The 18628-nt window shown below is 44.6% G+C and overlaps 1 protein-coding gene across 1 annotated transcript; it reads left to right on the top strand.

Annotated features, from left to right (window-relative positions):
* Positions 1-12189: 12189 nt before the first annotated feature.
* On the top strand, positions 12190-18628 carry LOC115820569 (lectin-like). The gene is made up of 6 exons (XM_030784190.1): positions 12190-12451; positions 14881-14937; positions 16742-16887; positions 17038-17178; positions 17410-17521; positions 18561-18628. Exons 1-6 carry the CDS (start codon positions 12190-12192, stop codon positions 18626-18628), a joined length of 786 nt encoding a protein of 261 aa, XP_030640050.1.

Genomic DNA, 18628 nt, shown 5'->3' with positions numbered 1-18628 from the left:
ACCCAACCAAACTTTTTACAGTACCTCCAGCTTAAAAATGCACTAAAAAATAAAATACAACTTTCCGACATTGATTTACAACCACCACCATTAATAGAAAAGATAGCATCCATTTCAACATCTGAGAAACCTTTATCTAAAATATACAAACACATATCATCACCAAAAGAAGAAGCACTACCTATACCAATAACAAACTGGGAAAAAGATTTAAAAATTAAGACTGATCTCAGTTTCTGGAAACAAATATGTAGCAACATCACCAACCGTAGAATGCACCTCATGGGCTTCACCAATACAGATATCTGTCCACAATGCACCCTCAACACAACAGATTGCTATTATCACTCTTTCTGGCAATGCACACCAATCCAAAATTTCTGGCAAGCCATAATATTTGAACTCTCCAAATTTCTGGGTCACAGCATTCCACTGTCCCCGTCCCTTTGCCTTCTAGGAGATCTCACACCCATCAGTCATATTCACAAATACCACAAGATCATACTCGTCACCTTAACCATAGCCAAAAAAACAATACTCCTAAACTGGAAATACAGGCAGAAACTTTCAATATCACAATGGCTTAATCTGTTAACAGACTACCTCTCAATGGAACGAATCACAGCTAAAAACAATAAACAGACCAAATTATTCAGTAACACCTGGGAACCCATCCTTGTAGCTCTAAACTTTCCAACAAATTGACCCCCCCCTCCCTTTTTTTTTTCCTCTCCCCTTTCTTCCTTCTTCTCCCCTTTTCCTTTAATGGTATCTAAATGTTATCTTCCTGCTTCATTACTATCACTACATTATTATTATTATTATTATTATTATTATTACTAGTACTACTATTATTATTATTACTGATCTTTCCTACTAGTATTATTGTCACTGCTATCACTTATGATTACTCAGTGTTATAACTATACCGATGATTATTATTATTATTATTGTTGTTGTTGTTATTGCTGATATTGTTATTGTCCTTTTTCTTCCTCCTCCTCATCTGCTCTTCCTTCTTCTTTCCCCTCTTCTTCTTCAACTGTAACATAATGGCTCTGTGACAGGACAAAAAAAAAATATATATATTTTGAATGTCCCAGGACAATGTGGTAGTAACATCACAATGTGCAATCACGCAGAATGGGGTCCTCCACACCACGCCGACTTGGGTCCTTACAACGCAGCCCACATACTCACATTTTTGGACAGACTACACAACACTGTCACAGCAGAAGACCAAATGGATGCAGAGCAGATGAGATACATTGTCATCTGGGACAACGTATCTTTCCACCGATCTGCACTGGTCCAAAACTGGTTTCATCAGCATCCATAATTTTCACTCCAATACCTCCCACCACACCCTCCCTTCCTTAACCCCATTGAGGAGCTTTTTTCGGCATGGCGGTGGAAGGTTTACGATCTCCAGCCCTCTGTCAGGATACCCCTCATTCAAGCCATGGAGGAGGCCTGTGACCTGTGACCAAATCGATGCAGGATCCGTGCAAGGATGGATTCACCATTCAAGAAGACTCTTCCCTCACTGTCTTGCGAGAGAGGACATAGCCTGTGATGTGGACGAAGTGCTCTGGCCTGATCCAGCCTGGCAAAGAGATGATGCTCAGGGTTTTTTTCTTTCTTTCTTTCTTTCTTTTGTAATTCAAGCTTTCTTTTTTGTTTCCACAAACGTTTTTGCTGCATTTACAGTTTTTCTGTATTGCTAAAATACTAAACTCCATTCTCTAAACCAAATGCTCAGTGGTCTGAACCAATTTATTGAATCGATTGCTCTTTTGGCAAAACCATCAACAGTTTTCACCCAGTCAGATACAATTTACAGATCTCATTTATTCTTTTTGCAAAACTCTGAATACATTCTCACTCACTAACACACATTTATGATGCATAATGGTAACTATGGGCGGCAGAAGTTAAACACAATTACAGCACAGATGTCACAGCTTACACACAATGACTCAAAACTGTTCACACTCGTTGCTAGTGATGTGATGAAACCAATATAAGGCAGTTCAGAGTGCACAGGTGAGTTGAGGGTTGATCCCAACAATGGATGGAAACAATCTGAGAGACAGAGGAGGAAGAGTGTGTGTAAGAGGTGGTGTATGAGGAGGAAGAGGAGGAGGACGAAGAAGAGCAAGACCAAGACCAAGAGCAGTCATTTCAGATGAAGTTCGAGCAACTGTGATAGACCATGTTCTTGTTCATGGAATGACGATGAGAGAAGCAGGACAAAGAGGAAAACCCAATCTCAGAAGATTCTCTGTGGCCGCCATAATCAGGGGATTCAGAGAAGAGAGCAGGTAACTGGTCATTGAAAGTTTACTGTATACAGATGTTTCAGTACATCACTCTGCCAATATAAAGGAGACTGGTGGGGGAGTCCATCACTGTTTTTACTGCATGTATATTTTTTATAAATGCACGTTCCCGATTTGTAGAATTGCAAGACTATCACCTGAGGATGGAAGGACTCTTATGTTCTCCAAACAGCAAGAGACTGAAAACAATGCAATTAGACTGCATGAAATACAGCCCTCAGTAGTAATGCAGCTTTACGGTACAATACTATACTACATACTACTGTCAAGCTACATTATATTGTAATGTATGCAGATCAGGGGTGCATACACTCTACAGAATAGGTCTGTCTGTCTGTAGCACTTACAAAATTATATCTGTTCTTACGTATGGAAAGTGTTTGAATTGGATTCCATAATAAGACTCCATGAATACATTTTTGTGGATGAAGCTCAGTTCAGTCTGATGAAGAGGCCAGAACATAATTGGCCAGTGGGCCATTGATGAAGCCCCTGGCCAGCCTGGTGTGATGACTTCGACTCCTCCTCCTCTGGGCTCTACTGTTGCCATTTTACAAGAGATGTGAGGTGTTCTGCTGTTTGTGTGTGTGGTTGTGTGAATTGTGTGTGGTGTTTTCACAAAATGAGCCCTGTTTTCAAAATCGTGCTTACAGTTTTTCTCAGTTGCTTAGACACAATTCCTGGAACAATTCACCATTTTCTCAAATCTTTACACACAATTTTAAAAACACACACCCAACGGTACAAACATCTAACTTCTGGCACCAGTTCAAACTTTGCCCTCAGATAAAACGCGCAAACTGTCAAAAACAGACTACATGACTGTTTGCTACACAGTGGAGGGATTCATTCAAAACACTGCTACCAAAATGTTTAAAATGGGTTTTCAGAGAAATAATTTGAAATGTTCTAAAAATCACAGTTCTGACTATCCAGATAACTCTTTCAGGAACACCTTGGCGAGAGAAATTCAAAACAGTACTGTAATAACTACCTCTTACATTAGTGGATAATGGAATACTACTGTATATGCTGTTTGGGTCAAAAACCTGACCTCTAAAATATCACACTGACAAAACATGTAAGGAAGAGTCCATGCACAGTAAAATACCCAAGTTCCAAAAGCTTTATTTCCAAATGCAGAAAGATGTACAGGTTACTCAGCATCAGTATCAGTATCACAATCAGCATCAGTGTTCTCATCATCTCGTCTCAGGTCTGGGTCATGCCATAATATCTCATCAGCATCACACGTTATGTTTGCTCTTGCCAGGCAGCGTGGGAAAAATGCCCTTGTGTGCCTTAGAAAACCCCGGATAGACTCCATAGATACTTCACCACAGGCATCCACGGTTGCCTCCAGGAGGTTTTGCTGTGCATAGGGGTTGCGGTCATACACCCCTAAGTGGAAACAGGTGAAGAGGGTTGATGGTTATGGGAAATACTTGTGTGGTTTTGGGAACGACATAAGGGTATGGGTTTTTGTGCTAAAGGAACCAGTTTATGTGTTTGAGCAATCTAGGAAAACTGTAAGAGGGTTTTTATATCCTCTCTATATGTGCCCAATAGTGCCATCACATGGGCGGGAGTAGCTACGTTATTGGGCTATTGCACATACGACTAACCCTGAAATAGACAAGAAATGCACAGCTCCTAAGCCCGAGGTGTAGATCATTTTAAATTGCAATGGGATTCTCCAAAACGTATCAAAGGATTTTCCACAAGGACCGTTACCAGCATTACCATAGCAACTAAAAGCCTACCAATCTCAAATTCAAATGTCCCCAGCTTCAAATACACAAATGGCATTTACAAGGATTTTGCACAAAGAGTAATATGTTGTCAGGTGTAAGGCAGGTAAAATGCATGACGTCAGCCTCAGTGTTAGAAACCAAAAGACCGAAATTGTGAAATGGACAAGTCAAAGGAATAAAAGACTGATGTGTGAATTTTTTGTACGTTGGTCAGTTCAACAGAGAGGGCAGAATACAAATTTGCTTTATACAAATTCATTTATGTTGTGATTTTACGCGTAGAGATGCACTGTTACGTTTTAAGCTCGTTGTGAGGTTTTGGCAGACCAAGACCCAATCGCAGACCCACAGGGTAGAATTAGGTAAAAAATTCTTTATTCAAAAACCAGGTGGCAATCTCAAAACAGTGTCCAGTCCAAGGTCTAAATCCAAAAATCCAGAGGGCAAACAAATCCAAATCGTTAGGCAAAAGAGTGGTCAGAAACAGGGTACAAACAAGGTCAAAGCCAGGGATCCACAGGGCAACCAAATCCAAAACGTTAGGCAAAAAACAGGTCCAGGCCACAAGGTCAAACTTATAACTCACAGAAGCAAAGCACACAGACTGGCAGAAAGAACTAAAGGTCACAATCTGACAAGGAATGGGTACGAACACAGGACTTAAATACACAGAACAGTTGACAGAAAAGACAGGCTATTGGTTGAAACAAACCAGGTAATAATAGGGATCAGGTGGGAGGCGGGGACAGGAGTACACAGGGGCAAACAGAAGCACATGGCAAAACCAAAACAAACAAAAACACAAGGCATAACAGAGTGACCAGCAGAGCGGCCAAATTCCCCAATCCTGACAGTACCCCCCTCTCAACGGACGCCTCCAGGCGTCATGGAAGAAGAAGCTGGATGATTGCGGTGGAAGTCTTGGATGAGCGTGGGATCCAAAATGTGACGGGCCGGAACCCAGCACCTCTCCTCAGGGCCGTAGCCTTCCCAATCTACGAGGTACTGGAGCCCACGGCCTCGGCGACGGACATCCAGCAACTGGCGCACAGTGTACGCCTTGGACCCATCAATGAGCCGGGGGGGTGGGGGGGGTTTGGGGGCAGGACACAGGGGGCTACGGAGGAACGGCTTGATCCGGGAAACATGAAAAGTGGGGTGAATGCGACGAAGGGTTGTAGGAAGCTTGAGACGGACTGCAGTGGGGCTGATGACTCTGATAATGGGAAAAGGTCCGATGAACCGAGGGGCCAACTTGCGGGAATCCACTCTAAGGGGAAGATCTCGGGTGGAGAGCCACACACACTGTCCCCGGCGATATAGAGGAGCCTTGGAGCGATGCTTGTCAGCCTGGTGCTTCATCTTAGCTGTGGATCGAAGAAGGGCAGAGCGAGTACGCCTCCAGGTTCGACGGCAGCGGCGAATGAAAACCTCAGCAGAAGGCACCCCAACTTCCTCCTCCTGGTCAGGAAACAATGGAGGTTGGTAGCCAATGGAGCACTCGAATGGGGACAGGCCAGTGGATGAGGTAGTGTGGGAGTTGATGGCATACTCTGCCCAGGGTAACTGTTGACTCCAAGAGGCAGGATTCTGGGAAGCCATACACCGCAACACCGTCTCCAGTAGTTGATTAGCCTGCTTGGTTTGGCCATTAGTCTGTGGATGAAAACCTGACGACAAACTGACAGATGCACCAAGAAGTTTACAGAAGGCTTTCCAGAAGTTGGATGTGAATTGTGGGCCCCTGTCTGACACCACATCAGCAGGTAGGCCATGCAGCCTGAACACATGCTGTATCATGAGACTAGCGGTTTCTTTGGCGGTAGGAAGTTTGGGTAGAGGAATGAAATGTATTGACTTGGAGAAGCGATCCACAACTGTGAGGATGGTAGTGTTACCTTCTGATGGAGGCAGACCGGTGACAAAGTCCAGGGAGATATGGGACCAGGGTCTCTTGGGAACAGACAGGGGTTGTAGCAGGCCAGCAGGTGGCTGGTTGGAAGTCTTGTTCTGGGAACAGACCGAGCAGGCTGCGACGAAGTTGCGGATATCTTCTCCCATAGATGGCCACCAGAACCGCCGACCAATGAAGGCCTGCGTGCGTCTGACTCCAGGATGGCAGGACAGCTGGGATGAGTGACCCCACTGCAGGACCTGTGAACGGACAATACTGGGAACAAAAACACGGTTAGTGGGGCACTGACTGGGGCCTGCCTCGTTTGACTGGGCAGCACGTACAGTGGATTCTATGTCCAACTGTGCAGCACCCACGAGGCAGGAAGAGGGAAGAATGGTATCTGGTGCTTGAGAACTTTCTGGAGAGGTGAATCTTCGGGAAAGAGCGTCAGGTTTGATATTTTTGGAGCCAGGACGGTAGGACAGGGTGAAGTTGAATCTGGAAAAGAACAGGGACCATCGAGCTTGACGGGAGTTGAGTCTTTTGGCTGTTCGGATGTACTCCAGGTTCTTGTGGTCAGTCCAGACGAGAAACGGAACATGGGCCCCCTCCAGCCAGTGTCTCCACTCCTCCAATGCCAATTTGACTGCCAGTAATTCCCTGTTGCCAATATCATAATTCTGCTCGGTGGCGGTGAGACGATGGGAGAAGAAGGCACAAGGATGGACCTTATTGTCCTTGGGGGAGCGTTGGGAGAGAACTGCTCCAACGCCGATGTCTGAAGCATCCACCTCCACGATGAATTGTAGGTCAGGGTCAGGCTGGGTCAGTACTGGGGCAGACGTAAAACGTTACTTCAGGTTAAGGAAGGCCGCTTCTGCTGCAGGGGACCAGGAGAATTTAACAGCTGATGAGGTTAGGGCAGTGAGTGGGGCAGCCAATGTGCTGTAATTCCGAATAAAACGGCGATAAAAATGAGCAAAACCCAGAAAGCGTTGAAGCTCCCGACGGTTGGCAGGGGTAGGCCATTCTAATAACGCCTTGATCTTTTTCTGATCCATCTGAACAGTACCAGCTGATATAACAAACCCAAGGAAGGAGACTGTATCCTGGTGAAACTCACACTTCTCTGCTTTAACAAAGAGCTGATTCTCAAGCAGGCGTTGAAGGACTCTGCGGACATGAGACGTGGTCTGCAAGGGAGTTAGAAAAGATCAGGATATCATCGAGGTAGACAAAGACAAAGTGGTTCAGCATATCCCGGAGGACGTCGTTGACCAGGGCCTGGAACACAGCAGGTGCATTAGTTAAACCAAAAGGCATTACCAGGTACTCGTAGTGGCCAGAGGTGGTGTTAAAGGCTGTCTTCCACTCGTCCCCCTCACAGATTCGGACCAGGTGGTAAGCATTGCGGAGATCCAGCTTGGTGAAGACAGATGCCCCCTGAAGTAGCTCAAAGGCTGAGGTCATGAGGGGAAGAGGGTAGCGATTCTTGATGGTTATATTGTTGAGGCCCCGGTAGTCGATGCAAGGACGAAGGGAGCCATCCTTTTTATCAACAAAGAAAAATCCTGCTCCTGCAGGCGAAGAGGAAGGACGGATTATACCTGCTGCCATAGACTCTTGAATGTACTTATTCATTGCTTCAGTTTCAGGACGGGATAGAGAATAGAGGCGCCCCCTAGGAGGAGACGTGCCAGGCAGGAGATCTGTGGCGCAGTCATATGGACGATGTGGGGGTAAAGACGTGGCCCTGGACTTGCTGAACACAGCTTTTAGGTCCATGTACTCAGGAGGAACAGCAGAGAGGTCAGGAAACTCTTCTGGGGACTTGGAATCTGGAAAGACAGGAATCTGAGCATGACGGAGGCAATGAGAGAGGCAGAATGGACTCCAGCCCACAATTTTGCTGCTACACCAGTCTATGTGAGGGTTGTGTTTGGTTAGCCAAGGGTGACCCAGGACGATGGGTGCTTGAGGGGAATCTATAATATAGAGAACTAGTTGTTCATGATGGTTGCCAGAAAGACTGAGACTCACCGGGATGCTGACGTGTGTGATGTTGGCTAACCTCTGTCCATTCAATGCGTGCGCCAGCAATGGCGACTTGAGCAGAGAAGTAGGCAACCCCCACTGAGCAGCCAAGCAGGAGTCAATGAAGTTCTCCTCGGCACCTGAATCGACCAAGGCCGAAGCTTCGAGTCTTTGGTCTTTCCACTCTAGAGTGACAGGAAGAAGAGTGCGTTGTGTCGAGGAGATTTTGACAGGGGTTGTGCTCACCGGAACTCCTCGTCCTACCGGTGAGCGTCGGCTTTTATTGGGCAGGTCGCTATGAAGTGTCCAGGTTGACCACAATACAGACAGGAACGGGTGCTTATCCTTCTCTGTCTCTCAGCTGAGGTCAGGCGGGCACGGTCGATTTGCATGGGCTCAGGCTCCGAAGTATGTGAATGGATTGGTGATGAAGGACACCGGAGGGTTGGCTGACGGATCGGAACCTCGGTAGCTGCTCTCCGAGGGTCCCTGGAAAATGTGCCTCGGCGACGCTGCTGTAACCGTGCGTCGATTCGAATGGCCAGGTTCACCAAGGCCTCACAGGTGTCAGGCAGCTCCTGTGTGATAAGCTCATCTTTGATGTCTTCAGAGAGGCCATTCAAAAAGGTGTCATATAGTGCATCTACATTCCAACCACTGGAGGTGGCCAGGGTCTGAAAATCAATGGCATAATCAGACACAGACCTGCGCCCCTGGTGCATGTGCAGTAACTCGCGACCAGCCTCACGCCCATGTTTAGAACGGTCAAATACTCTCTTCATCTCTGTGGAAAAGGACTGGAAATCTTTACAAAAGGGTGACTCAGCCTCCCAGACAGCTGTTCCCCACTGCCTCGCCCGACCAGACAACTGAGTAATTACGTAGGCCACTTTAGCTCGTTCAGTGGGGAATGAGGTAGGTTGCAGCTCAAAGATGAGTGAACATTGGGAGAGAAAAGAACGGCAGGTGCCGGGCTCACCAGAGTATTTCTCAGGAGGAGGCAGATGAGGCTCACGGACAGACGGAGAGGGTGAAGACCATGGTGCCGGGGTATCAGGCGAAGAGATGGCTGGGGCTTGTGGGTTGCTCTGGGCTAGTCGGAGGGGCTGGATACTAGCCGTCAAGTCTGCGATATTAGCAGCAAGCGAGTCCAGGGTCTTGCTTAGTGAATCCAGCTGAGCCTGGTGTTTTCCCAGCATTCTTCCCTGCTGTTCCAGAGCAGTCTTCACCTGACCGGGGTCTGCTGGGTCCATAATGGTCAGATTGTACTGTGAGGTTTTGGCAGACCAAGACCCAATCGCAGACCCACAGGGTAGAATTAGGTAAAAAATTCTTTATTCAAAAACCAGGTGGCAATCTCAAAACAGTGTCCAGTCCAAGGTCTAAATCCAAAAATCCAGAGGGCAAACAAATCCAAATCGTTAGGCAAAAGAGTGGTCAGAAACAGGGTACAAACAAGGTCAAAGCCAGGGATCCACAGGGCAACCAAATCCAAAACGTTAAGCAAAAAACAGGTCCAGGCCACAAGGTCAAACTTATAACTCACAGAAGCAAAGCACACAGACTGGCAGAAAGAACTAAAGGTCACAATCTGACAAGAAATGGGTACAAACACAGGACTTAAATACACAGAACAGTTGACAGAAAAGACAGGCTATTGGTTGAAACAAACCAGGTAATAATAGGGATCAGGTGGGAGGCGGGGACAGGAGTACACAGGGGCAAACAGAAGCACATGGCAAAACCAAAACAAACAAAAACACAAGGCATAACAATACACAGAGTGACCAGCAGGGCGGCCAAATTCCCCAATCCTGACACTCGTACTAAGTGTGACTGTCTAACGATATCCTACCAGATGTCTGCGCTGTTTTTAAATAGTCCGTCCTTTTTAATGAACAGATAAAAGCTCATTTCCAGCCATCTCTTATGTGATAAATGTTCAACAAGTAACTTTCTGCTTTTTCTCTAAACTACACATAGCAACAGTCTTCATGATATAAAGTACAATTACTCTTGCTCATGGACAGATACAGTAGAAAACTGGATCTGCAGATTTGCAACACAATATCCCATCCCTAGAGGGAGACATCATATAACCAATGTCCTACAATGACGTTTCGGCTGAAGTCTTTGGCATTTATTTATTTATTTATTTATTTATGCCTCCTCTCTCGTTGTTTCGCTTGTAACAGTGCAAGTGAGTGTCGAAGCTCACCTGTCATTACCACTTTATTGTTATTGTTTATTTTTATTGTTTAACAGTTTGATGCTCTATCAAAAGGATGAGAGAAATCCAACCCGTCAATCAAATAAAAATTGCTCAATGAAAAAATCATCTCAAAATTATCTCAAAAAATATTATCTTCTCTCAAAATACATGTCACATGTATTGGCAGCATTCAGGATTCCTATAAACAAATTTTAATAGATATGGTATATGGTATGTTCCCCTTTCAATTTGACCTTTTTTTAAGTTCATGCATATCTTTGAGAACTCTTCAGCAGTCATCCAGCACAGACCAGGCTCCAACAGTCATCCATCAACATGACAATGGTGGCAAATGACATAACTGAGATGACTGGGACGAGACCAGTGGTTGCTGACGTGCATAAATCAGCCAACGGCTAAAAACACAGCTTTACATGCCAGTCTACACACTATGTTTTATCCTGCGGCGTGTTTGAATGAGGTTTTATCCTGCGGCGCGTTGAGGCAGCGACACAGGAGTAGGGGATGCAGCTTGTTGATATTTATTTCTTTCTCTTTATATTTATAACCCATTTATATTTATAAGCTATATATTCATATACATAGACCTCATGTGACTGGTGAACCTCACCTGTGCATACTGGTTTGTGTATGGTTTACATACATATATAAAAATACTTTGTGTAAATGACATCCTTGCACTGTTACTTTCCACCCTTATCACGATTCATTGTTTTCCGCTCTTATTACGATTGGTGTATTTATTGTCTTATATTTAATTTTCTGGAATTTTCTAGGGTTGTCACCTGTTGCGAGTTATTTACTCAGGTTGCTGCAATAAAACAAGTTCCATCTCCCCTTGTCTGCTTGGGTTTCCTCCGGGAACTCCGGTTTCCTCCCACAGTCCAAGGACATGCAGGTTAGGTGAATTTGAGACACTAAATTGCCCCTAGGAATGAGTGTGTGTGTGGGTGTGTTTGTCTGTGTGTCTGCCCTGCGATGGACTGGCGACCTGTTCAGGGTGTTTCCCTGCCTTTCGCCCTATGAGCGCTGGGATAGGCTAATCAGGATAAGCGACTTAGATAATGAGTGAGTGTATGTATGTATGTATTTATGTATGTATGTATCTGTCTGTATGTATGTCTGTCTATCTTTCTGTCTGTCTGTCTGTCTATCTGAAATACCCATCTCCACTGTTAGGGTAATAATTAAGTTTAAAACTGGAGGTGTGATGAACCTGCTCAGAAGAGGACACAAGTGCTTACCGACGGAACCGGTCCACTGATGATGCAGTCAGCACTGCCATACACACAGCCCTCACACACCTAGAGGGCAAGGACACGTATGTCAGAATGCTGTTTATCAACTACAGCTCAGCATTCAATACGGTCATCCCCCACAAACTCTCCGAAAAGCTCCTCACCCTGGGACTGACACCCACCCTCTGCAACTGGGTCCTGAACTTCCTAACGGACAGACCCCAGTCAGTCAGAGTTGGCAACGTCAAGCACAAGAACTGTAAGCACTGGGACCCCCCAGGGCTGCGTGCTGAGCCCCCTGCTGTATACTCTCTTCACGCACGACTGCGTGGCCTCCCAGAACAACACCAGCATCATCAAGTTTGCTGATGACACAACAGTCATTGGACTGATCACTGGAGGGGACGAGACAGCGTACAGGAGGGAGGTTGCAGATCTGGTGGCCTGGTGTCATAACAACAATCTCTCCCTTAATGCAGACAAGACTAAGGAAATGATTGTTGACCCAAGGAGGCGAGGGGAGTTGCACACACCACTTCACATAGGTGAGACTGAGGTGGAGAGGGTGAAAACCTTCTAATTCCTCAGCATTCACATCAGTGAGGATCTCACCTGGTCTCACAACACATAGCACATCATCAGGAAGTCCCAACAACGACTGTACTTCCTGAGAAGGCTGAGGAAATTTGGCATGCCAGCCAAAATTCTCAGCAACGTCTACAGGAGTACAATCGAGAGCATCCTTACCAGCTCCATCACAGTCTGGTATGGAAACTGCACCACTCAGGACAGGAAGGCTCTCCAGCGCGTGATTAAATCTGCTCAGTCCATCTCAGGAGCAGCCTTCCCCCTGCTGCAGGACACCTACAACACCAGGGTCATCAGGAGGGCTCACAACATCATCAAGGACAGAACACACCCCCAACATCACCTCTTCACACTTCTACCATCAGGCAAGCGCTATAGAAGTGTGAAGTCCAGAACATCAAGACTGACAAACAGCTTCTATCCACACGCAATCAGGGTTGTGAATGACTCTTTCACACATGGCCCCTTCCAACCTCTTTGACTGGTGGGCCATCTACTGAAAACACACACTACTTAACGAACACTAAACTCTGCAGACACAAGACAGCTGTTGGCATTGCTGTCCCACCACTGTCATCATGTAATATTGCACAATGCACTTTATGACTGCTGCTCTCTGCCACCTTGCACATACTGTGCAGGTACTGCGACATTGCACATTCATCTACCTCACTTCTCTTGTTTTTCTATAAGTTCTTTTGCTATTTATATCGTCTCCATATAAGATTTTTTTCTACTTATTTATACATTGTCTATTCACACTCGTCTGGTAACGGAGGATGAGCAAAGTAAGAATTTCACTGTACAGTGCAACTGTCTGTTTTGCTGTGCACATGACAATAAAACTCTTGAATCTTGAATCTTGTATCTTGAAGTGTATTTTGCCTCCATATGGAGAGTGGAGAGGATGGTGCTCACAGGCAAGAATGTCTCCAAGGGACACAGGTGGAGACCTGCAGTGGTTGGTTGCATCACTGGGGTCTCCAAATCTCCAGAACTACAGTTAGACACCACCTCTATACATACAGGCCAGACTCCCACAGTCATCCATCAACATGACAATGGTGGCAAATGACATAACTGAGATGACTGGGACGAGACCAGTGGTTGCTGACGTGCATAAATCAGCCAACGGCTAAAAACACAGCTTTACATGCCAGTCTACACACTATGTTTTATCTTGCGGCGTGTTTGAATGATGTTTTATCCTGCGGCGCGTTGAGGCAGTGACATAGGAGTAGGGGATGCAGCTTGTTGATATTTATTTCTTTCTCTTTATATTTATAACCCATTTATATTTATAAGCTATATATTCATATACATAGACCTCACGTGACTGGTGAACCTCACCTGTGCATACTGGTTTGTGTATGGTTTACATACATATATAAAAATACCTTGTGTAAATGGCATCATTGCACTGTTACTTTCCACCCTTATCACGATTCATTGTTTTCCGCTCTTATTACGATTGGTGTATTTATTGTCTTATATTTACTTTTCTGTAATTTTCTAGGGTTGTCACCTGTTGCGAGTTATTTACTCAGGTTGCTGCAATAAAACAAGTTCCATCTCCCCTTGTCTGCTTGGGTTTCCTCCAGGAACTCCGCTTTCCTCCCACAGTCCAAGGACATGCAGGTTAGGTGAATTTGAGACACTAAATTGCCCCTACGTATGAATGTGTGTGTGAGTGTGTTTGTCTGTGTGTCTGCCCTGCGATGGACTGGCAACCTGTTCAGAGTGTTTCCTCGTCTTTCGCCCTATGAGCGCTGGGATAGGCTAATCGGGATAAGTGACTCAGATAATGAGTGAGTGTATGTATGTATGTATCTATGTATCTGTCTGTATGTCTGTCTGTCTGTCTATCTTTCTGTCTGTCTGTCTATCTGAAATACCCATCTCCACTGTTAGGGTAATAATTATGTTTAAAACTGGAGGTGTGATGAACCTGTCCAGAAGAGGGCACAAGTGTATTTTGCCTCCATGTGGAGAGTGGAGAGGATGGTGCTCACAGGCAAGAATGTCTCCAAGGGACACAGGTGGAGACCTGCAGTGGTTGGTTGCATCACTGGGGTCTCCAAATCTCCAGAACTACAGTTAGACACCACCTCTATACATACAAGCTGTTCAGAGGACTTGCAAAAAGGAGAACCTCTGGTGTCAACAGAACAGGTTTGATGGCCAAATGAAACAGAAACAGAGATGATCATGCAGAAAAGCACCTGATCGGCACTGTGACGTCCAGTGGTGCAGCTGTTTTTCGCTGGTGGAGCAGTGATGTTGTGGAGCTGTTTTTGAGGTTGTGGAGCTGTGATGTTTTGAAGCTGTTTTAATTCCAAAGGCCCTGGGCACCTTTTTGGACATAAAGCCGCACAGACTGTATCAGGGACCAGGAGGTTTTAAACCAGAATCTAACTGGCAATGCCATGACCTAGTACAAAGATCCAATGTATACGTCCCAGTCCGCAGAAATTAAAGCATATATCCCAGTCCAAAGAGAATGAAGCACAGGCCTACCTCTAAACTCACACAGAAATCATTTGCTCATCACAGTCAAGCGTTCGCAGTGGCCCCTAACACAACAGGCATGGGTAACTTTTTTTCTATAATTTACAGCTTAGTCTTAACACATGATAAAATAAAAGGGCCAATAGTACTAGACGTTAGGGTAGGGCAGGTGTTAGGTGCCTGGTGTTAGGGTGTTTCTGTCATATAATGACCTTATCTGACCTTATCTCTCATCTACTCTGGCTCTGGTTCTGTGCAGTGACATATTTATATTTACCTCTAACAGATAAACTCAGAGAGGACATAACAACCCAGGCGCTGGACACAAAGAGACACATGGACCGTAAAGATTCAGGGGAGATTACTCTCCCCAGATTATTCACCCATCAGGGCCAGGGCAGAGCAGACTAGACCTTCCACAGTGTGTTAGAAATTATTCTCCCCAGATTATACACCCATCAGGGCCAGGGCAGAGTGGACTAGGCCTTCCACAGTGTGTTAGAAATGATTCTCCACAGATTATTCACCCACAGGACCAGACTGCCAGGCCTTTCGCAGTGTGTTAGGGTGGAGTGCATTCGGCGGATCCCAAACACCACCAGACGGCAATCGCTTCACCTCCTGGTGAAGCTGGGCTTATGACTGCTAAAGCTTCGTGAAATATCCAGTGATCACTTACATGTGTTTTTGTTCTTCAGCAACTAGGGAAAGGCTTGATGAAATGTGTTAGTTCTATCAGAGTTTGAGTTGGGCTGAAATATCATTTCATCTTCATATTGTTGTAAGTGTTGTAACAGTTTTGCTTTGTTCTGGAACTCAAAGCAGACCAACACATGAGCTAGGATCAGAGTGAGAAAAAACAGAAAAGCATATGTCACGTCCTATCCTCAGTAACTCACAACAGTAATCCTGGATCCTCTTAAGGGACATACTAATTGATATTTTCTAACAAAGCAGTTCTGAATTTCAATGCGCCACACTTTGTTTTCACTGTGGACTCATTGTAGGCTTCTCATCATCACCATGATGAAACTGAACTTCATCTCTTGTGGAGTAGAACACAAAGCACAGGGACTGGAGCCCATAGAGAAGCAAATACTGCTTTTTTGTACATTTGTCAAGTGTTCTTCCAGTTGAGATGGAGTTTGCACTGTTCTTAGACATGTTCTTCCCTCTGACAGTCCAAACGGTTTGAGGGACTAAGCTAGATCACATACACCAGTAGGGTGATTATGTTGTGTGTTCACAACTGTTGTGTACCAACAGGTTTTTTATTTGTTTGTTTGTTTGTTATGTCTGTTTGACAGTTTTTTTTTTCTTTGCAAACTCCCCCAGAAACTCTGAGGCCAAAAAAGGTCACGCATACAGAGTGAGGTGGGGAGAGACAGCTCAATATAAGAGGAGTGAAGGAGGACAGTGAGGACAGGAAGAGTAGAACTGACGTCTCCTTCTTAATCTGGTAAGTCGATTCTTTTGTACATCAGCATCTACAAGAATCTGAAAAATGACCACAGAAAGAAAAATGGAAGTTTGTTTCAAAAATTCAATTTCAATTTTTTCAGCCCAAAAATATGCGTCTTTGTTTGTGCCTTCTCGTTTTTTTTTTAAAAAAAGGATTCACTAATGTTAAATGAAACAGTTTAACAGTTGATAAAAAAGTGGACACTATTTGAATCTAATGCTAAACAGTACATGAGAATATCGAAACAATAACACACATAAAGCTAAAGTCCTATGAACTGCTGTGATATGTGACCTGCGACTCTGCCCTGCTGTGCCAGAAGAATCATCAGAGAAGAGGGAGAATGAACTTTACCAGCCTGTTAATGACCTGTCTGCTGATAGGGAGCAGTGTGTCTTGGTCCTTTAAGAGAGGTACTATTACAACATTATATCATTATTGACATGCAGCACACAGCGTCACTTAATATAGCTTTATTATATCTCTTTGCACTTTGGTCTTCACACAGTCCTTTCATTGTCCTACCTGTCAAATTATCTTGGAATAAGCTAACAGTGTAAAGAAAGCCAGAGAAGTGGTAACTGAGCAAGTCAGACATTATGCCGAGTAAAGTGACACAGTTCAGTCTTTTGAATGTCGTTATCACAGATAACAAATAAAACATTGTAATTTGGTCCCTTTGAAGGGGCTGTAGACCACACTCACCACGTGAGACGCTGTTCCATGAAAATGCCCAGATCGTGTGATGTGAAGAGATATGAAGACTGGTACAAAGTGGGCACCTCCTGTGTCATGTATTTCAACGAAACGCTCAACTTTACCGACGCTGAGGTAATTCATGTTATATTTCAGACCGTAGTCATACAGTAATTCATGGTTTGAAGAGACCAGATTTGTCTTTAATAAGTCATGTTGGACATGGAATGTCTTGAGGTGACCTGAGTGACCAGTGTGTCCTCACGCTTCGCTCTCTTTCCACAGTTCCGCTGCAGGAAAGAAGCACCTGGTGGTCACCTGGCATCCGTGCACAGCAGGCGGGCCAATAACGATCTAAACTGTATCGTGTTCAAGTACAACAAAAAGTCTCCTCGCATCTGGTTGGGCGGCTTTGAGCTTTTTAATGTCAGTAAGAAAAGTCCAAGAAAATGAAAATGATTAATTAATCAGAATGAAAAAATATATGTTTTGTAACAAAAGTGTGACATAATGATATTCTCTCTCTCTCTCTGTCTTTCTCTTTCTCTTTCTCTCTCTCTCTCTCTCTCTCTCTCTCTCTTTCTCTCTCTCTCTCTATTTCTCTCTCTCTCTCTTTCTCTCTCTCTGTCTCGCTCTGTCTTTCTCTCTGTTTTTCAGTCTCGTAAGTGGGTCTGGATTGATGACTCTAACTGGGACTTTCAGGCCTGGGTTCCAGGAGAGCCCAACAATCACTTCAACAAAGAGGACTGTCTGGAAATGAACTGGAAAGGTAAAAAGAGGGGGGGGGGGGGGGGGGGGGCGTTGGGAAATGCAGTTGTGATTGAATAGGAGGATGAACGGGTGGAGAATCAGAGAGAGGTTAGGTGAGGGAAAGAGAGGAACAGTGAAAGAGGGGAGAGAAATAAACTCTGTGCTCTGACACATAAATAAACTTTATTATTATTTCACTGTTACATTACTACTGAAGTCACTTGGCCAGTGAAACTGACTGTCTTTACTCTTGTAGCCACAGCAGTGAAACGGGCAGAAACACACTCATGTAACCACAAGAACACAGAGTTAGTAGTGGGTGAAGAAGAGCTGCGTTTGTGGTCAAAATGCAACACTCAGTGCAACACAAAACAGATCAGACAACACGGGGTACACTTACTCACGCACTCACATCTGCCTCACCAAACTAAAGCCACTGTGTTTGTTTTTTACACACATACAGGAACACACACACACACACACACACACACACACACACACACACACACACACACACACACACACACACACACACACACATGCTCACTCCAGAAAGCCATTCATCTCTAGCCTGTCACTGGTCCTACCAGATACACATGCTTTATCCACACAATCATTTATTTCAATTTAGTCAAAACCAGTTTGCTCAGAATTGTGTAAAAGTTTGTCACCTGATGATGAGGAGTTTTATCCTGTGTCACAGGTTTAAAAATGGATTGTCAAACCCATCAATCGTAAAACCAGTTAAAACAAGCTGCTATATGAGTGAATAATAGTCATCATGTGACTGTATGTCCTTTGTATTCACTGAAACCCACCATTATATTCATTATTAGTACTGAGTGCATCTACATACCAGTACAAGTTCCACAGTTACAGTGGTTTTCCTTTGAATGTGAGCCGAATGTGAGTGTAAGAAAGATAGACATGAACAAATGATAAACAGGAAGGAAGAAACATTTTACAGACAGGAACCTAAGACAAGATAAAAACAAGGTAATCTTTTTCCAGGGCATTAACAAGATCAGTCTTGTTTATAATGTTTCTCTCTCTTTCAGAAAAAGGCAAGTGGAATGATGATCGGTGTCTTAAAAAGAAGAACTTTCTTTGTTCTTTTACCTACTAA

Source organism: Chanos chanos, chromosome 9 (assembly GCF_902362185.1).
Source record: "Chanos chanos chromosome 9, fChaCha1.1, whole genome shotgun sequence".
NCBI lineage: Eukaryota > Metazoa > Chordata > Actinopteri > Gonorynchiformes > Chanidae > Chanos > Chanos chanos.
This window is presented reverse-complemented; position numbering and strand designations above follow the sequence as displayed.

Excerpts from the sequence above, each read along its gene's own strand:
- LOC115820569 (XM_030784190.1), top strand. The coding sequence starts at position 12,190 with ATGCCAGCCAAAATTCTCAGCAACGTCTACAGGAGTACAATCGAGAGC. Across the intron at positions 12,452-14,880 it reads CTTCACACTTCTACCATCAG|ATAAACTCAGAGAGGACATA; the intron begins GCAAGCGCTATA and ends TACCTCTAACAG. Across the intron at positions 17,522-18,560 it reads TCTGGAAATGAACTGGAAAG|AAAAAGGCAAGTGGAATGAT; the intron begins GTAAAAAGAGGG and ends TCTCTCTTTCAG.